Source organism: Brienomyrus brachyistius, chromosome 4 (assembly GCF_023856365.1).
Source record: "Brienomyrus brachyistius isolate T26 chromosome 4, BBRACH_0.4, whole genome shotgun sequence".
NCBI classification, from domain to species: Eukaryota; Metazoa; Chordata; class Actinopteri; order Osteoglossiformes; family Mormyridae; genus Brienomyrus; species Brienomyrus brachyistius.
The window spans coordinates 6,355,123-6,374,199 of record NC_064536.1 but is presented as its reverse complement, the minus strand read 5'-3'; the positions used below and the strand labels follow the sequence as shown (position 1 = coordinate 6,374,199).

General features: G+C 43.6%; 2 protein-coding genes across 3 annotated transcripts in view; one reads left to right on the top strand and one right to left on the bottom strand.

Moving 5' to 3' along the window:
• Window positions 1-1,586: 1,586 nt before the first annotated feature.
• On the bottom strand, window positions 1,587-11,428 carry vps4b (vacuolar protein sorting 4 homolog B). Of its 2 annotated transcripts, XM_049010229.1 has the most exons (13): window positions 11,271-11,428; window positions 9,063-9,174; window positions 8,718-8,818; window positions 6,622-6,733; window positions 6,139-6,289; window positions 5,637-5,695; window positions 5,390-5,509; window positions 5,040-5,196; window positions 4,787-4,935; window positions 4,432-4,513; window positions 3,674-3,893; window positions 3,414-3,554; window positions 1,587-2,923 (listed from the first exon to the last, which is right to left on the bottom strand). In XM_049010229.1, exons 1-13 carry the CDS (start codon window positions 11,289-11,291, stop codon window positions 2,822-2,824), a joined length of 1,527 nt encoding a protein of 508 aa, XP_048866186.1. In that variant the 5' UTR covers window positions 11,292-11,428; the 3' UTR covers window positions 1,587-2,821. The 2 variants fall into 2 exon arrangements, with proteins under 2 accessions (XP_048866186.1, XP_048866187.1); XM_049010230.1 differs by lacking the exons at window positions 8,718-8,818; window positions 9,063-9,174; window positions 11,271-11,428 and adding an exon at window positions 7,911-8,193.
• Window positions 11,429-14,607: 3,179 nt separating this feature from the next.
• LOC125739779 (laminin subunit alpha-3-like) overlaps window positions 14,608-19,077 on the top strand; it is a 58,167-nt gene continuing 53,697 nt past the window's right edge. Inside the window, 2 exon segments of the mRNA XM_049010232.1 lie at window positions 14,608-15,214; window positions 16,297-16,449. Coding sequence (XP_048866189.1) covers window positions 14,945-15,214; window positions 16,297-16,449 — 423 coding nt within the window. The 5' untranslated portion in view covers window positions 14,608-14,944.

Here is a 19,077-nt window from a genome sequence, read left to right as displayed (position 1 = left end):
ATTCATACAACCAACCACTGTATAGTTAGTGCCACTTACGATTTTTGACGTTTTTGACAATAGCCCAAATTCTTAACCCAATCTATTGAACCCTTCTGATTATTTCCAGGGAACTTTTGCTCATTTAATCTCATTTCACCGCTTTTTCTGGTGAGAGTGTCAGTGGCAGCTTTCTGAACAGGTCGGATCAGACGTACCTTAACAAAGCCACACGCTTTTGCTTGTTCTGGACAGTGTTTTTTTTAAGGATATTTCAGTGTTGTTTTGGGTGACTCAGCCAAAAAAAAGTTACTTCGAGGCTTCCCCGCCCTTCTCAGATGTTTAAAAAACTGAATTAAAAAGCTGGCAAGTAAAGTTGGAAGGTCATAGCTAGCTAGTTGGTTAGCGGAATATGCTAAATAATTAACGCGTTTATTTTATATTTAGTGTGATTGACCTGGAGTTCAGTCCCCCATGCAAATGTGTGGTTTGCACGGTGATAAACATCGCCGTTTTATCTAGATGACACCCAGACGTTCCATCTTGCGCTTGGTCTGCCCTGTGGGGCGTAAATAGAGAAGCTCCCCTGGGCGCCGGCCACGTAACCCAGGCCTCGCTCAGCACACAGCCTAAGTGTCTCACAGAGCTGTGAAGTGATCTTGTGTGGAAACCATGGCCCGATGTTCCGTTTCGGTGTCTGACCGAGGAGCACACTGCATGCACCCTTCAGTCCAAATTAGTAGATCCATGCTGGTAATAAACGTCCACTAATAACCGGAAAGAAAAATAACGCAAATAAAAAGTTCAAAGGAGGTGTTTCTGATCAAAACTGAAAAAAAAATGCTTAAAACAGAACTCGGGCAAATGAACAGTGTAGCAAGACGTACAGCCAGTAATTAAAAGGACATATAACATGCGCTGTACTCGGAGTTATTGTGGGATAATGGAATTACGGGTTTGGTGTCATGCCAACTGTGATCTAATTAATCAGCAGTTTATGACAAACATCGGAAAGCCATGGTAAAGACATAAAAGTGAATTAACATCATCCAAAATGAGACATATTGTAATTATCAAGAACAAACAAATTAGTAGTTTGCTGATTCGATTTTGGTGAATGATTAAAGAAGATTCAGGTCCTGCTTACTGACTGGATGGGACACAGAGGATTGGAGTATTTGACCTGGATATGTATGCGTGTGTATCACATTTGGGGACCAGAATGTCCCCAAAGTGCAGTAAACCCTGAAATTTCCCTACTTTTGGGGACATCTTTTGAGGTCCCCATTTGGATAACCTCAATTTCATGCAAATATGTGAATTCAATCAAAAAAGTAAAAATGCCAAAAGTCTTGTATTTGAGTTGGTTGCTTGTGGTTAAGGTTCGGGCTGGGTGGGGGTTAAGGGTATCGTGATTGAGATTAAAGTTTTTCTCATAGAAATGAATGGACGGTCCCCGTTTAGGTAGGTACACCAACTGTGTGTGTGTGTGTGTGTGTGTGTGTGTGGGTCGGTGGGCCATCTCTGGTTTTCTACTTCGTCTTAAGTGTCAATGAGAAAACTAGCAAGTGAAACAACACTCATTCTAAAAGAAGACACCACTCCAGTCCAAGACTGAATACCTTTATTTACACTTGTATGAAATAAAATGAAAAGTAAATTAATTTTTAACCATCAAGATATGGATATTTTTCTAACAAATGACGCCTAAATTACATATCCTGTGTATGCAGAGTTCATAGAGAATAGTTTTTCGTATCATAGAAAACCTGAACCAAAAAGTACAGTTGCATACAATTCAGAGATTAAAGGTCTGAAATTAAGTGTGTAGACAAACAAAATGCTTAATATACTGATAACAAGACTATAAAAATGAATTGAGGTTTTTTTTTTTCCCAACTTGTGAATATGGTTTGTATTGAAGGCACATGTCATGCGCTGCCAGTTTAAAACAGCGGGCAGCGTAGCGTACGCCACAGAGCCCCCCCCATGTCGCAGAGGCAGATACTGTCATACTGCAGTCAGACCCCTTGCCATTCCCACCCCCCAAAACTGTTCCTGGTACTTTCTCCCAATCTCGCAGGTAGGCCCTATCTATTCTGTTTAACAGGTCCTCCTTATAAATGCACAGTGTAAGGCGTCATGACCTTTCAGCAGTCTGCAAGTGAATTCTTAAGATTGTTTTGGGAAAACAAATTCCGCGAATTAAATGCCCCCCCCCCCCCCCCCCCCCCGCTCAATCACCCAGTGCTATATCTGTTGCGGATGCTACGTTCTGGTCCCTCGGAGTTAAACAACGGAGTAAAACCAAACCCCCCCCCCCCTCCACCATGTAAGCCTCATCAGCATAGTCTGGGATCATGAACAATTCCACCCCCCCCCCCCCCCCTCCACCGCTTCACTCATCACTTCCAAAACTGTAAAGCCAAATATTCCTTGGATAAATTATGAACTAAACGAAAACAGCAGTGAAAGGACAATGACGCGTGTTAGTCTGACTCATTTTCAAAGGAAACTTTATATTTAAAAGGATCCTTCAAAAAGGCACAGGTTCAGAAAAATGATGTATATATATATAATTACATATATACACACAAATTTGTTTAGGTTTTTCCAGGGATTACACAACACAAACATAGAGTGTGAAGCCCATCCGTGACCCTGACCAGTACAATGAAGCAGGTAGAAAGCCAGACTCAAACGGTCTTGGAAAACAGAAATTTAGAACCAAATTCACAGGAAGCTGAGGGGGGATTGAAGTAAGGGGGGTGGGGAGAGGAAGAGAAGGAGAGAACAGGAGAGAGTTTACAGTCAGCATCGGTCTGCTTGGCTTCCCTTCATCTCAGCCCTCCTGCCCAAAGTCCTCTGTGAACTTCTTCAGCTTGTCCAAGTCTTGCTCATTCACCGTGGGCTTGGTGTTCGCAAGGGACCGCAACATGTCCGGCTGAAAAAGGAGGGGGGGGGCAAAATGTAGTAATGTGGGAGACCGGCACCGGCGTGGCTGACAGTCACCATGCAGGTATCGGCATTATGGATCAGATGTATTGTTGTTAAAAATCAGTATGAATGGAAACTAAATAATTAACTTTGGTCAGAATGTTCTGTCATTATTTTTTGCGCATATAACTTTTTCTGTTGAAGTTTATTTATATTTTATCTAGCAGAAACTTTTACCAAAGGGATGTACAATTCAGAAGGCAGGAATAACTGGACATTAAGGGCTTTGGTCAGCAGCCCAGGAGTGAAATTACTCTGCAACCCTGGCATACGAACCTGAGCCCTTCTGATAGCAAGCACATCATCTTAACCCACTGAGCCACACACTGCCCCCCCCCCCCCAGGTTATAAGTGGAACTGACTGGCATGAGACGATATAGATCATTCGAGACTGGTTAAGCAATCACTTTACAAATAACAATGACTTCCTTCCTCACCATGCTGACGACCGGTTCCAAGAGCTTCTCGCCAGGAACATCCATCCAGGTCATCTCGACGGCATTCGGATCTCCCGGAGAACAAGGGGTCAGCAGGTCATCTATGAGGACGTTGGGGTCATCCCTTGACGGCCCTCGTACCTGAAGAGAGGGGAGGAGTTTCATGGTGAGCCCAAATAGGAGAGGATCAAGTGAGCTCGATGAGTTTGGGAGGTTGGGGTCAAAGGTCGACGGGCCCGACCTAACTGGCTCTAACTCACCTTCTTGAAGTGAGTGGCGGACTGCACTTTTCTGACGGGCTGCATGAGGGCGTCCCGCACAATGATGCTGATGTCAGCGCCCGAGTATCCCTCCGTCTTCTTGCCCAGGGTGATGAAATCTGAGTCGGTGAGGCTGTTGGGGGTCGTGCCCAGGTGCAACTTGAACATGAAGGAGCGGGCGTGCTCCTCCGGCAGCGGGATGTAGATGCGCTTCTCGAACCTGCGGCACACGGCGGAGACAGCTTTGCCAGACCGCCACCCGATAGGCAGGTTCCCCCCCCCCCCACCCACTCAAATTCTTGTGCTTATTTAGTATCTGCTATGCAACATTCACCCAAAATGACTCATGTCCACGTTCCAACCAATAGACTAACCAGTAACACAATCAGTCTGATCCATGGCAGCTTTCATTTATAACCTTAAAATTCCACCCTAAAGCATTTTAATAAATAGGTTTGCTATTTTTATGCTACTCTTAAATACGTGACCATACAAATTTATTTCAAATTACGCACTGTTTTCTATTCCTTGTACAGTGTGCACAGGAAAGAAATGCCATAGTTTAATATGAACAGACATAATAAACAATTTAGTAAATCTCTGAACCCCTTGACCCTGAATAGGACAAGTGGGTATAAAATAAGAGGACGGATCTTTAAACATGCGATGCTGTGGGGCACAGCAAAACCTAATGGGACACCCAGTCAGAGGGGATGTCTGGGGAGATGAACCATGCAAGCAAGACTTGAGAAACTGACCTTCTTCTGATGGCGGAGTCCAGGGTCCAGGGGATGTTAGTGGCTCCCAAGACTAGGATCCCTTCGTTGTCGTTTCCAACACCTGGCGGCAGATTAACCCATGAGACGTACAGCTGACGTTCGATACAAGTCATGCACAAACCAAGAACACGTGGTTTTTATCTAGGAGTTTTTCTAAGCAACAGAGTGCAACCAGTTAAGTGACTATAGGACAATTCAATTTGAATGATCTGGATCTACTGAAAACAACAGTGGTGAAATGGCAGATAATAGTGTTCGATAAACGGGCAGACAGACAGTTAAGCATTACGATTAGTGAAGAGGTGACAATTGATTAGGTTACCCCCCCCCCCACCTTGCATCTGCACCAGGAACTCGGTCTTAATCCGGCGTGCCGCTTCACTCTCATTTTCACTCCGCGAGCCACACAGGGAGTCGATCTCGTCGATGAAGATGATGGAGGGCTTGTGCTCTCGTGCCAGGGTGAAGAGGCTTTTCACCAGCCTGCGTGGGCGGGGACAGGAATCGGTTCAGAAACACACAACAGCGTTTTCAATCCAGGCGATTTATTCCCGTCGATGCAAACAGTCCATTAAAATGAGCCGCACTTTTCACTCTCCCCGAGCCATTTGGACACCAGGTCTGAGGAGGAGATGGAGAAGAAGGTGGAGTTGTTGGCCTCTGTAGCCACGGCTTTGGCGAGGTAGGACTTCCCCGTCCCCGGTGGTCCAAACAGCAGGATACCTCTCCAAGGGGTCCTCTTCCCTGGGCAGGACAGCGACAGTCTCACACACACGAAGCCCACACACCCATAAAAACACCCAAAGACTGCTTATGGCCTTAAGGTAAAAAAAAAAAAAAAAAAACTCGCTCATGACGATACTGCATGAAGGCAGTTTGCGATAAGCAGTCTGGGGGCCACAGCAGGCAGAATTTCCTACCCCCCATCCCCAGGTACCTGTGAACAGGTGTGGAAACTTAATGGGCAGGATAACGGCCTCCTTCAGAGCTTCCTTGGCCCCTTCTAGCCCAGCGACGTCGTTCCACTTGATATTAGGCTTCTCCATGATAATGGCTCCTGCAGTTAACACAAAACGGGAGGAGACGTTGGGTCTGACCACATCTGCCGAAAGGCACGCGATGCAAACTACAGTTATGGAGTGCAGAGTGCTGTACTGCCGCTGGTATCCAGCTGTGCTACGCACCCTGTAGTTGGTTTTGGAATTTCTTCTTCTCGGGATCTTCTCCTTCATCACTCTCATTCCTACAGAAGAGAGATTAGTTTTATGTGCTGCTTTAAAGGAAACGTCACACAGAACGTGCCAGTATTCAAAGGATAACAAATGATAAGGCCAATCTTGACACCCAAACTCACCCTGCGTGACCTAGGAGGGCCCCTCCCATGCAATTACATTTCTTAACATTGCAGAGCATTGATTAGCTTATTGGAAGCTTCTATAACAGTTTGTACGAGACAGCCATCTACTACAGAACAAGTGAAAAGCCTGAAACGTGTCTTCATAGCCAATGCTAGCATCAATGCTAATGAAAACGCAGCCAGATGGATCTTCTCTTGACCACTCAATGACCTTTGACACTAACTGGCCAGACTGCAATCCCACAATGCCCCATTTTATGCTATATTCATAGACGTTAACCCTGGGACCTTGAGGCCATGAACACGAACACGTGAAGGCGAATCCCCACCCTTTGTCATCGGACTGCGACTCCTTCACCGGCTTGGCGGGAGGGGCTTTCTCCTTCTTCTTCAAGTACTCCTTCAGCTTCTCTGCCCGATCCAGGTACTCGGCACACTTCCCCCGGATGCTCTGCTTGCTCTTCTCCCCTTGGGCTTCGTCTGCGGGACGGAGACGACGGTTAAGATCCGCGGACGGCGGCACGGTCACACGGCCCCCCATTACAGAGTTAGAATGGCAAGCATTAGGCAAATAACTAAAAAAAAAAAAAAAACACCAACATAATTCAAAACAAAGTTAATTCTTGCAGAAAGACCTTTGAAATATATCGTTATAATTACAGCTCTATGAATACATACAGATTGGCTTTCTGTCTTTCTTATACCCTTATGCAAAGCAGTCAATCTAAGGCATTTGCTAGGCCATATCTCCGATCAGACAGCGACACAGCCTGAGGGTGGGTGGTGGCCACAGTGTTGGGCCGCTCGCTTACACTTCACGACGTGAAGGAAGTACTGCACAGCGTGCTGGTAGAGGCGGAGAGCTTCTTCATAATTCTGTGCTTTGTCTTCCTGGGCAGCCTTACTGGCCAGATCTATAGCTTTCTAAAAATGACAAACACACACATACATCAGAGAGAGCCAACACGGTGAACGTACTGAGGCCTGCTTAATTAAACCACTCCCATGACTGCATTTCAAAGCAGCCTTAACCTGTATTGATGCTGACACCGAATCATTTAATTTGTTCATTTCATTTTTATGCATTTACGAAATCGTTACAGGCCACTCAGTTCTAACCAGTTGTATATCGCATGTTATTAAATATTCACGGAGATTCATAGATTTCACATCTTCCATTGGGAAATGGAGGTTTAAACTGAAATCACATGATGCAGGTAGATTACATGTAAATTTCAAAAATATAAAAAAACGATCTTTCAAAGCTTATTCCATACCCTTCTGAGATGAAAGCATTTCTCGTTCCTAAAATTACAGCCTCTAATAAATATGGTAGTTTAAACTTATTAGCTCTGCTCTGGAAAAGAATCCTCTCACTTGTACAACTTAAGCCATAAAACATCTGAAAAAAAGGTGTTAAATGGCCATTTTTTTGGATATTTAACGAAGGGGACGCCTGCATTAAATATGGAAAGAAGAAATAAAACAGCTTCTCCAGCTTCATGCCGCTGATATTCATACCATTAACTACCCGAGACATGTATTGTTAATGCATTAACCAATGCAGTGCTTAAAAAAAAACAGGTACACCTGCCGGGTAAAGTGACTGAACAACATCCACGTTTTGGAGGTGCATATTACGATTTTAACAAATAACAAACGTGTATAAAACGTAGAATGGCGGACAGCTGTCTCTCCAAACTAATATCCCAGCAGGTTGACTTGATAATAGGCCGGGAAACTGATCCCTAAACCCAACGCCGAGTTCCTGGCTTGAACGGGCGGGCCCGGTCCCAGCTCACCGATTATTTTTGTGGTCAACAAATTAGGGTTTATTGGCATTTTGCTTATTTTTTCTAAGTATATAAATGACGAGCGGCTCGAAAGTCCGTGCCATTGTCACCAGAGGATAATACAGCAATTAAAGGGTTTCAGTAACTTCCCTGACACTTCGTCCATCGACCGACATCTGGCCAGCCCGCTAATAATACCCCAAAATAAGCGCATCGAGGGACGGCTTCAGACTAATTACGCCCATCAAGAACGAAACACGGAGCAGCGGTGACAATGGGTTCCTCCCGACGGCATTACCGTCTCTTACCTGCAGATTATTGCTGGTAGCCATAAGGGCTGGGGGAGAAAAACGATCCAAAAGAAAACAGCTCTCAAGACTACGGAAGTTCAAAAACAGCCCGATTTACTGTTTTATTATTGCACCACCCGGTATATACAATCGACCAAATGGTATATTCGATATGCCGGCTTTCTTTTGTAATATATCTATATTATTTTCCAGTTTTCGAGTATCGTTTACTGTCGCTATATGTTGGAGAAAAACTTCCGCATCATAGCGCTCGACGTCACTTCCGCCTTGTCTGACACGTGATCACAAGAATGTCATGACGTTATTTGTCAAACACACCCTGGCGCACCCTTTTCGTTCTTTCACGGTCTTAAATATATGTATGTGTCCTACAATTCGCGAGGTTCGTATGGCCTTTAAGTATTTTAGTCATTTTTCTACTTGCACGTGCTTCACAGCTTTCAGAATCCAAACCGATTTTATTTATTTATGGGTTATGGTTTGGCTTAATGTTAAGACGTCATTAGTTTGTGCGTAGTTGTCGTGGAAATGTTACCCGAGCGGTCTGTTATATTTCACAAACAGTGTTGTAAAAGAAACAAATATTCTGCATTTAATCCGCAGCAGATTTGACTCTGGCAATAAAATGTGTACCATAAGACCTTTCGTGAAGTCCTACTACCAATATTACACCGTGATATCCAAACTAACAGTTAATCTGTTGTAATATATAATTTCCACATCCAAAACGTCCAGCAGCCTGATCCCAGGGTAAGATATGCACTACCAGGTCTGCTACATAAGTCAATAAGAATTTATAAAGACCTCTTTCTTCTCAGAATACTCCTTCAGCTCCTCCACTCTGTCCAGGTATTCCTTGCACTTGTCTCGTATTTTTTGGTTTCCCTCTTTACCCTGCGGTTCCCCTGTATTGAAGGAAACATGATAGGAATACGTTTTTACAGTTTCCTTCAGACCCGTGTCATTATTTAAATACTATACCATACGAATTGTGCTAATATCAGAGGGGCTTTTTTAGAATTAAAAGAAATCTGGGCAGTGTTCCTATTCAGTTTCTTAAATGTGTCTTACGTTTTAAGTTTTCTTGCAATTATTAATGGCAATTTTCTAAAAGAATTAAAAAAAAAGAATTATTCATTGGACACTTACGCTTTAATATATGCAGAAAGAAGCGAACAGCTTGCTGGTACAAGCGAACGGCTTCCTCATAATTTTCGGCCTGGTCCTCCTCCGAAGCCCTATTTGCTATGGCTATCGCTTTCTGAAAGAGTGACCACACAGAGAAGGTGACCTGCACGTTGTCAAGCCGCATATCACCTACAATCAACAGAATCCCAAATCTCCAAAGTCAACAAAAGCATCAGAATTGTCAAGTGTCAAACCAAGAGGGCTTTATTGTCATGCCGTCCATATACAAGTGTACAGTGACACGAAACAGCATTTCCCAAGACCACAGTGCAATAGTTAATGGACTGGAAAAATATCCAGAATGTTCCAGGCAGTGGTGTAGTGATACCTTGGTAGGTGGCTGCACTGTTACTCCATATAACTGTGTATATACACATCTTCTCTAAGTGATTTGCATTTCTGACAGTTTTTAGTATTTAGGGTATATGGTAGATCAATTTTTAGAGGTGGGTTTACCGCATACCCATTACCACACTTCTGTTTCAGGGTCGAGTCCCAGAAGGGTCACGAATCGCTACAAAATGTGATAATCACACAGGAGAATATTCACCTGCAGGATTCCTTTCCATTTTCCATAACTACTTATATAGTACAAGGCGGTAGTTAGCCTATTACGGAAGCACAGATTACAGGACAGTGGACACCATGGGTGAGATGCCAGCCGATTACAGGGCACATGCAACTGGCATTTTAGCAACACCAAGTCACCTAGCCTAAGTGCTTGTTTTCGGACTGCAGGAGGAAGCCAGGGGGGTGTTTCAGGAAGCAAAATTTCTCTGTTAGCTGGGTTAACTTAAGCAAGAAGTCATGTTTGTCCAATGAGAGTTTAGGTAAAGATCATTCCATTTCGACAGTCATGACATCTAGCTTAAAAAAAACCATGCCTGTTTTACCGTGTTCTGTCTTGCGTGATGTCCTATGTCCAACAGTATTCATACTTAAATTTTTGTCACTATTGTCACTTTAAAGCAACACTGTAAATGTTTACTTCCAACTGTACTGTATGTGTATTAATTGCACTGGTGATTGCAGTTACTGAACCTTCACCCGCCTCATCTGTGGTGTCTCATATACATACATCATGGTGTTATTTTGTCATGTCCTGTGTCTATATAGTTACACCTGCAGTTTACATTTTTTGTTACTTTTGTGTGTGTGTGTGCGCAACGTTTGGGATTGCTGCAAATTTTTTGTTGTACTCTGTACGATGACAATAAAGAACTTTACGTTAACCCAGCTACCTGAGAAATCCTGCTTCGTGAAACACCCCCAAGAGGGTCCATGGGAAATATTTCGCAAGTCCACACGCAAAAGCCGAGGCAGAAATCAAATCCTCATCTTTGGAGGCGTGAGCCCACGTTAGTGTCCACTGCGCAAACATCTGCACGAGAATATGCATGGATAAATACCGTACGAGAGTGGGTCGTGATACTAAGTAGAAGACTGATTAGAGCTAAGTGATTTTCCTGTCGGAAACATTAAAGGCACACCGGAAGTACGTATTTGAAGCATTATTCCCGACACAAAAAACTCTGAGAAACTGTGCAGCAAGGATTAAGGATTATGTGGAAAATTTAAATTATGTGGAATATTAACATATGAATAACTGACAGTAAATCATATTTCAAGCACGTTGTACAGTTCGCAAATGAATTCATACTACCAGTACTGAAGTGTAATATTAATGGTTTATAATCGCAGTTCCTTCACATATATATGCTTGAGTTATACAAATTATAGCCAAATTAAAAAACGTTATTGTTCTCTGTTAGTCAGTGCGGTGATCACACTCAGCTGAGCACAGCCAACCAAAACACATGAGTTGGCAGTATCAACTTGACGTGTTTCGGTTTAACCATTTATGAAACACAATAAAAGCACAATTTGTGTCTGCGACAATATATATACATGATTTTGTTTCCAGTTTCGGTTTTTATGCTGTTCCCAAAATGTTTTCCGGAACCAGTTTTTTAGTAGCGATTTCAGTGTAGCGCTTGGACAGCTGCCTGGGAATGAATTGGAATCTTATGTCGATGTGACATAAGGACAACACTTCTTGTACATATAATCAGTTTACACACTTCGCGAATTCAATGTAAGAAACCAACAAAAACAGATGACTAGACGTCTATCGAGGTTTCGACGCCGCTTTATTAATCACGGTTTTACCTGCAGGTTGGTAGGCTCCATTTTGAGGAGATCTGACGAACTGGGCCGTCTCGTACTCAGTTTCGTTTATGTTTCTCGGTTAGTCCTTTCCTGCGTATCTTTACTTGGCGTCTAAACCCGGTCCCATGTGATGTAAAAAAATGACAACAATTTGTCGGGTACACGCCTTGTTTGTCATACTGACCCACTTGTAGTGAACTCGTGAAAAAGCGAGGACACTGTGCAATTCAGCTGTAGTTTTATCGTCATTGTAAATTCTTTATTATTATTATTATTATTATTATTATTAGCAATAAGGATAGCAGTAATAAGAAGGACAATGTCTTGTGACATTACAATTTATAACTATGTAAATATTCCAAATTTTTTATAATAATAATAATTATTGTTATTATTATTAATTATGTCCTTTATTATATTATTTTATACTGTACGCTTGAAATATTCTTTAGCTATACAGTATCACTCGTTTCGAATTATTTTCACTAAACAATATTCTCATAATTCAATACGTACAAAGATGCAGTTTGTGTTTCGTGTTCCGGTGGCAGTCCCACACTCTGACCTCTAGAGGTCATACTCACACGCAATTCTTTACGAAAGCACTAAAGTTAATGCTACAGTAGAACTTATACCTTACCATCCGTAATTTACCAAGCGTTTTTATTCCGACGTTATGAATGACTTCAGTGAATTAAAATAAGGTGCTCTATTCCATTAAATTGGGGCAAATGTTTGTGGTTTCTTTAAGATCTATAATTTGGATATGGACAAATGAATGAAATTCTCGACATTCTCACAAAAGTCTTTTTTTCTGTTTTAACTTCTTTAATTTTGAGTTCTGTTACTCAAAATATTTTACATCAATGTGATGGTAGAGTTACCATACAGAACAATAGCTGTCGTACAGAGGCATTTCGTGAGGGTGCGTATCTCGTATGACTATGAAACATACATCAAAAGATGATCAAGTTGCCTTCAAGCATCGATCTGCATCTGAACCGACGCATCATTCGTGATTCAAAAACCAGCGTAAATCTACAGCAAAATACTAACTGACAAAAATATGGTCGTCAAACTATACTCATGCAGATACTTTTCGTATAATGGTACTCGCTGCCGGCTCTGACATACTTGGTGACCTAGGCGAAATCTGAGCCAGCTGCTCAGATGTGCAGTTGTGCAGACGGCCCTTGGCACCCCTTGAACGATGCAACCGTGAGCAGTTGCCCCTCTTGCATTCGCCGGGATCCGCCTTTTGATGGCACTTCTGTCGGAAATATTCCCCACGCGGCTTCACTAAACATCAGCTGCGAGTCCATTTTCATAAAAATGCTATCAACATTAATAACTGCAACTCAAAGATAAATATGCATAATTTGAGAAATTTCCAGCTTCCCACCCATATCAAATATATATACTTTGACTCCAAGGTAGCCAGTTTAAATCCCAAGAGGGGCCTTAGTGTAATATAGTCAACGAAAGTACTGCATCTGAATCGCTCTAATAAAATATCTATAGATATTTAGTTGTAAAATGGGTGCAACTCTTATAATGTGTGTGATTACATTTTCTGAATAAATCTGAATGCTGACTTTTTCAGTATTACCGAAAATGTCATTGAAAACTAGGAGTGAATTCGGGTAAAGTGGTACAGGGTTTGAAAACACGATTGCGCTTTCTGCCTTGAAAAAGTGTCAACCAATGCAGTCGGTACTGAGACCTTGCTGTGGAAACGCATGACCAAAACATTAAATAATTCCTGTGTTAGGACATTGTTTCAAGGAAATTGCAACAATGTTAAAAGGTCATTTTAGATTAAATGTATCACTCATGTATTCATATAACCTGATAAAGTGAGGGACGTCACCTTCATGTCAGCACTGAACCACGGAGATGTAGCGAACTTGTAAGCAGATAGAGCAAGATGATTTATGGTCTGTTTCAAAATACTGCAGTTTAAAATATTCTTTGAAATATGTCATTAGGGTTGAAAGCAAGGGCCAACACGAATGAAACTGTGTCCCAAATTATTAATCACGGCACTGAAAAACAGTTTTGTGTCAACTACCGCAAAATGGTCAACTGTGCTTTGTAAACGTATCATACACTTAATATATTCATAAAAAGAAAGCAGACACCTTGAGGAATTCAGAGTTATGCATATACTGGGTTATTGTTAAAAGTAATAAATTACAGAATATAAATCTCTTTGCTACATCTTAACTGGTATAATGGGCAGCAGAACTGACTCAAAACATTGAACAACCAGCAAGCAAATCTTAAATATATATTAATTAAGCAAATCTCACTTTTAATTGCTTTTTGTTTCCTGTTCCCCTTGTGTTCAGGTGAGTTACGTTTGGCTACTCTACTGTCATCCCACAGTCCAGAGACCTGCAGTTTAGGTGGATTGCTGTTAGCGTTTCAGTATGTGAGGTATGTGCTCTGTGATAAATTATTCTTACTGGGGTGTCTCCCTTTTACCCTGCTCCTCGTAAGACCTATTTGACTGCGAGCAACGTGTTATATAAATTAAGCATATTTCATCCATCCAATTTACATAACCGCTTATCCAATTCGGGGTCGCGTGTGGGGGTCTGGAACATGCGCACCAGTAGCAATAATTTTGACCAAAGTGAAAGTGTTTTATTTTCTGAAGCTCCAGGTTGGTCCTGGATCTGCTACTTGCTGGAGGGCACGATCGTGCAGCCGAGGTCCAGGGTGTGGCGGCGTTCGTAGTGTGTCTAGGGCGAGTCCGCTTTTGAAGCTCTGACGGTCATATTCCGTTCCGGAGTGGATCGCAGTTATGGCCCTTTATGTGTATTTGCGCAAGTAATTCGAGTCCTGAGGCAACTAACACGGCGAACTAACAAATATGTTATGACAACATATCTTGCCACAATGATAACTGCTATTCAAGTATGCAATTAACACTTCCTACGGTTTTTCCTGCACCACAAGACCTATATGCCAGCTACAATTACCAGATTTTTTACACTCGAGAAGTATTCAATTACAGAAGGTATCCAGTGCACTCTGGAAGTAGAAGAGTGGAAGAAAACGATTAGAGAAGTAATTAAACTTGGCTCTCATAACCATATATGTTGGTCCAATATATCCTAATAAAGAAATTGACTATCTGATATACCGTATACCTTGCATTACGCCCTATGCTGACTGGACAGACAGATGGAAGGAAATATATAGTTTATATAGGCTATATACGGAAATATATAGGCTCCTACGGAAGTAATTGTTGCGAACTTACTATTCTCCTTAATAAGAAACTCAATACGAGCGTAACCCCTCGGAAAGGGTGTGCCTTAAAGTTTTGATCCAATTTACGGAAAAGTTCGTCAAATAGGCAGCTGTCCGCCGCTTTCTGCACTTTGTGCAGCGCCAGCTCTCTTCAGTGGACTTTCGCTGATACTTGATACCCGGGAGGTAACACCAGTTAAGGGGTGGAATAACCGCATGAGCGGCGCTTCTCGCAGCAGACCATGGAATCCCAGCGGGACTGGGCGACCACACGGGGGAACACTCAGACGTCCAGAACCGCGATTTATTATGACCGGACTCCGAAGAGCGGGGGAGGCGCTCCGGAGATGTATGGGGATCTAATATGAATCGCAGCTTGGCTTCGGCGCTGATAAGGATCTCTGGTGTGGAACATGGCGCGGCGGAGCAGCAGCGCTCCGCTCCGGTCCCTGTCCTTGGCGGTGATTCTCACGCTGCTCTCCCTCGGCGCTGTACACTCGCAGGTCTCCGTTAACGAGGTTTCCAGCTTTAGTCTCAACCCCCCGTACTTCAACCTGGCGGAGGGGGCCGCGATCTCCGCCACGGCGACGTGCGGCGAGGACGAGACCGGGAATCCCAGGAAAGACCTGTACTGTAAACTGGTCGGAGGACCGACCACGGGACCCCCGAGTCAGACTATACAGGTAATAATGCGCGCGTCTTTTTTGTCTTGCATTTTATCTCCGGATGCAGTTTAAATAAGCAGCGCCGTATTTCCCGATTTAGACTGTTCGTGACAGTATTATAGTGCTCTTTTTGTGAGCCAGCTCACCGGTATACCTGATCTTTGGCCATTGATTAAAGACATCAAAGAAGTAGCCAGTTTTAAAAATGGAAAACGTAAAGCTTGATGCACTCGAGTGACATTTCAATTTGAATGATCTGTGGATGGATGGATGGATGGAAGGAATTTATTACCTGCCCCGAAGGTGTTTGGTTGAACTTTAAGTTTCAGAGTAGTCGCTTTTTATGAAAAATACTCAGTACTTTGTGTTTATTTATTTATTTAAAAATTATTTTTGTGTTTATTTTGACTTTTTTTAAACCACTAAGTTATAAAACATTTCAAATTTGAAGTGCTTTTCAGGAACAGAGAGTTAATGTCGCCCTGAAAAACAAGCAAATTCCACATGTTTGGCCGTAATTTAATGAATTTCACACCCTGCTCCAATGCACGATTAAAGTTGGCTGCTTCTGCTTCCTGCTTTGAGTCCAAGAAGTGATTCACTCACTGCCTCTATCTGAGAACGCAGACACGCATCGGTCCCACACCGACCTGACGATCTGCCAAAATGTTCAGCTTCCAATAGTGGGGGAGAGTGTTTTTGCTCATATGAGCTTCCCATGAGGGTACGCCTATGTGTAAATTCACAGATACTGACATTTTTCGGCACATGGTGAATATATCTGTAAATTTAAAACACCTGCTTCTCTATTTCTCCGATTTGATCACTGAACACCGTATAAGATCACTTAAAGTACCCACGGCAAACGAAGTTTTTCCACTGTTAATTGCAACACGTCTGTTGCACGCGACCTCGTGATGGGGACGTTTATGGTCCTCCGAAGTAAAATAAAACACACCAATGAAATGTCAGGTTAGCATTTCAGAGGACTGCTCCGCTGAGCTGTGGCATGTCTGTTTGTGGCTCCCTAACCTGCTGTTCAGCCTTCGCCCCTATTTGCATCCAGTCTGACTTGACTCTGCATGCTTAATTCCCTCCAGGGTCAGTTTTGTGACTACTGCAACTCCAATGAGCCCAATAGGGCGCATCCGGCGAGCAATGCTATAGATGGGACAGAGCATTGGTGGCAGAGTCCACCTCTTTCTAGGGGGTCGAGGTACAACGAGGTGAACGTCACGCTGGACCTCGGACAGGTGAGTACCCCCCCCCCCCCCGCAGCGCCAGTGGTCCAAACCGAGCGCGACTCAGACGTAACGCGTCATTCATGCTTGGCCGGCAGCTCCTGAGAAGAGCTTATGAAATCTAGCACGGTGATGTTGCCTGCCTAAAACTGGAAAGTGTTATGCGCACAACTGTTCCTGTTTGGTACTGTTAGCCTGGTAGCCACCAATCTTACGGGCTGCTGCTAGATTTTTTTGAGCAGGACAGAAACTTTTGCTCAGAATAGTAGGTACTGTTCCGCTTACAAGTAAGCTGGTGACAGTTTTAGTGTCACAAACAGCCCAGATGGGCGGAGCATGTGGCAGGCACGGCTCAGTCTGGATCATGTGACCTCCTATGTCCAGTCATGTGACTTTAGACATGGGGCCTGGCTGCGATTGGTTGGTTGTTTGGAGAAAGAGAGACCAAGAATTGGATGCTCGGGTCTTCATACTGAAGATTAAAACCTCTAAATCAAACATATGATGTCATTTGAGAAAATGATCACTCAGTATGTTAGGGACATGAAGGAATACTGGAGTGGTGTCTGATCCTGGGGGTTCAGCACTTCATAGCCCCCTCCCCAACCCCCGTTCAGCAAAATCTACCTAATGTGACAGAAGGGGGGGGGGGCAGAATTTCTGGCTACGCCCCTGGGGACATGAGAATGAGCCAATGTCTTCCATTACATGTATATTGCCAGTGAAAAGTTTGGATACATCCACCCATATAAAGGTTTCTTTTTAGTATTATCTACATTTTAGAATAAAGACATCAGAACTATAAGATAACATATATGGAATTATGCACTGACCAATAAAGCATTAACCAAAAAAAAATCATTTGGGGTGAGGGGCAGCTCTGTGGTTTGGGACTCAGAAGGTTGCTGGTTCAAATCCCTGGGTCTGCAAAGTGATGGCACCATTTGGCCCATAAGCGAGACCCTTAATGAGACACAAATTTGATCATGGTGGCGGTGATGTGAACAAAGCTGATTACGCAGTGATGTGTTGACTGGGGGCACTGTAGGGGGGGGGGGTGATTTTAGCATAAACGGATTCATCTGGGTTGCGGGGCCCAATATAATTCATGGGGTCCAAAATCTCTAGCAGTGCCCCAGACGGCCACCCTCATCGGGAGAGACTGTGGAATATTCCGGGCTGTTTTGCTCAGCAGGCAGGGGCTGTTAGCGCTCCTGCAGTTGCCTGGCTTTGTGTTGGCGGCATAACTGGACACGTTATTGTGGTGGCGTGTTCAGGGGAAGCATATGGCCCGTTTGTGTGCCTCACGATGAATGGAAAGAAGGCCCCTTTCATTCATTCAGGGAAGCGCAGGTGTCTGACTGCAGCGGCTCTATTATGTAACGGTGCGGTACATGTTTATGTAAAACCGAACCTCAAAGGAAGACTTCTTTATGCAGTTATCGCTTATGCTGGCCGAGGTGTTGCAGGTGGATAGTATCTTCCGGAGCGGTATCCCGTCTGGAATGTGCAAGCGGCTCCCGGGATCACTGCTAAGTCAGGCAAACACCGGGGTTTCCGCCGTGGCCTTTTCAGGGGTCTGCGATGTCTCAAGTTATGTTTTAGTTTCCATTTTGTTATATATTCCGAAGAATAACGGGATCTGTGTCGTGATTTCAGACCAAAATGTCAAAAAAGCAATTCTGAGCATCTGTTTAAATTATGTAGAATATATTCTACTCTTATTGGCTCTATATGCACATATCCCAAAGCTGTTTCTATCCTACATCAGGTTCTCACCTTTATTTATGCATCTGCTTGTTGATTTAGACCTGTTAATAGCACATATTTATTTCTGCTAATATTCCCGTCTTATATTTATTCTATCGGTCGTATGATCACTTGTACACCTGCCACCTGCGGCAAAGCAAATTCCTGGTACTTTTTGTTCTTTGGCGAATAAAAGGATTCCTCTCGTGAATGAGGGAGCTTTCGCTGAAAAAGGACCACAAAACGAATAAGCTGTTTAATTACTGGGCCATATCCGCTTCGTCGCTCTGAACGTCCCCCCTCCTCCCTCCTTTTTTTTAAGCGTTGGCATGTGCCCAGGCCGTGACATGCCTCTTCCGAGCTCAGAGCTTTGCCGTAGCTAGCAGCGGCGAATTCTGTTACAGGTAATTGTGCTGTGGAAATCAAGTCCAAAGTCTCAGTGGACTTCTTTTATCTACGGCACGCCGGAATAATTTCCCACAGAACCCCTAACCCCACCCTGCCCTGCCTCACCCTGAGAAATTAGAGAGAAAAAAACCACCCCGAACACTAGTTGTCGACACCCTGTCCCTGAGCCTTGACAACGTTGCTATGGCACCTACTTGGGTTTTCTGCAAACGCCGCCGGAGAAGGTACTAAAGGTGCGTTAGATCGCACAAATCAGGCGTGTAGCTTCACATTGCTGTAAATTCACCTGCCTTGGCCGTGGGGAATGTTTTCATTGCTGCTGAAACAGCAGGAGCCGTTGCTAGCATGTCGCTAACCGGCAGAACCACCTAGGAGACGCTATTGGTGTTCGTGTGTCTGCAGACTCTCAGCTGTGTGGTTACCGCAGATCTGCGGGTGAGAAGCCGTGTGTCCCCATAAGCAGGGGGCTGAAATGAAAAGAAA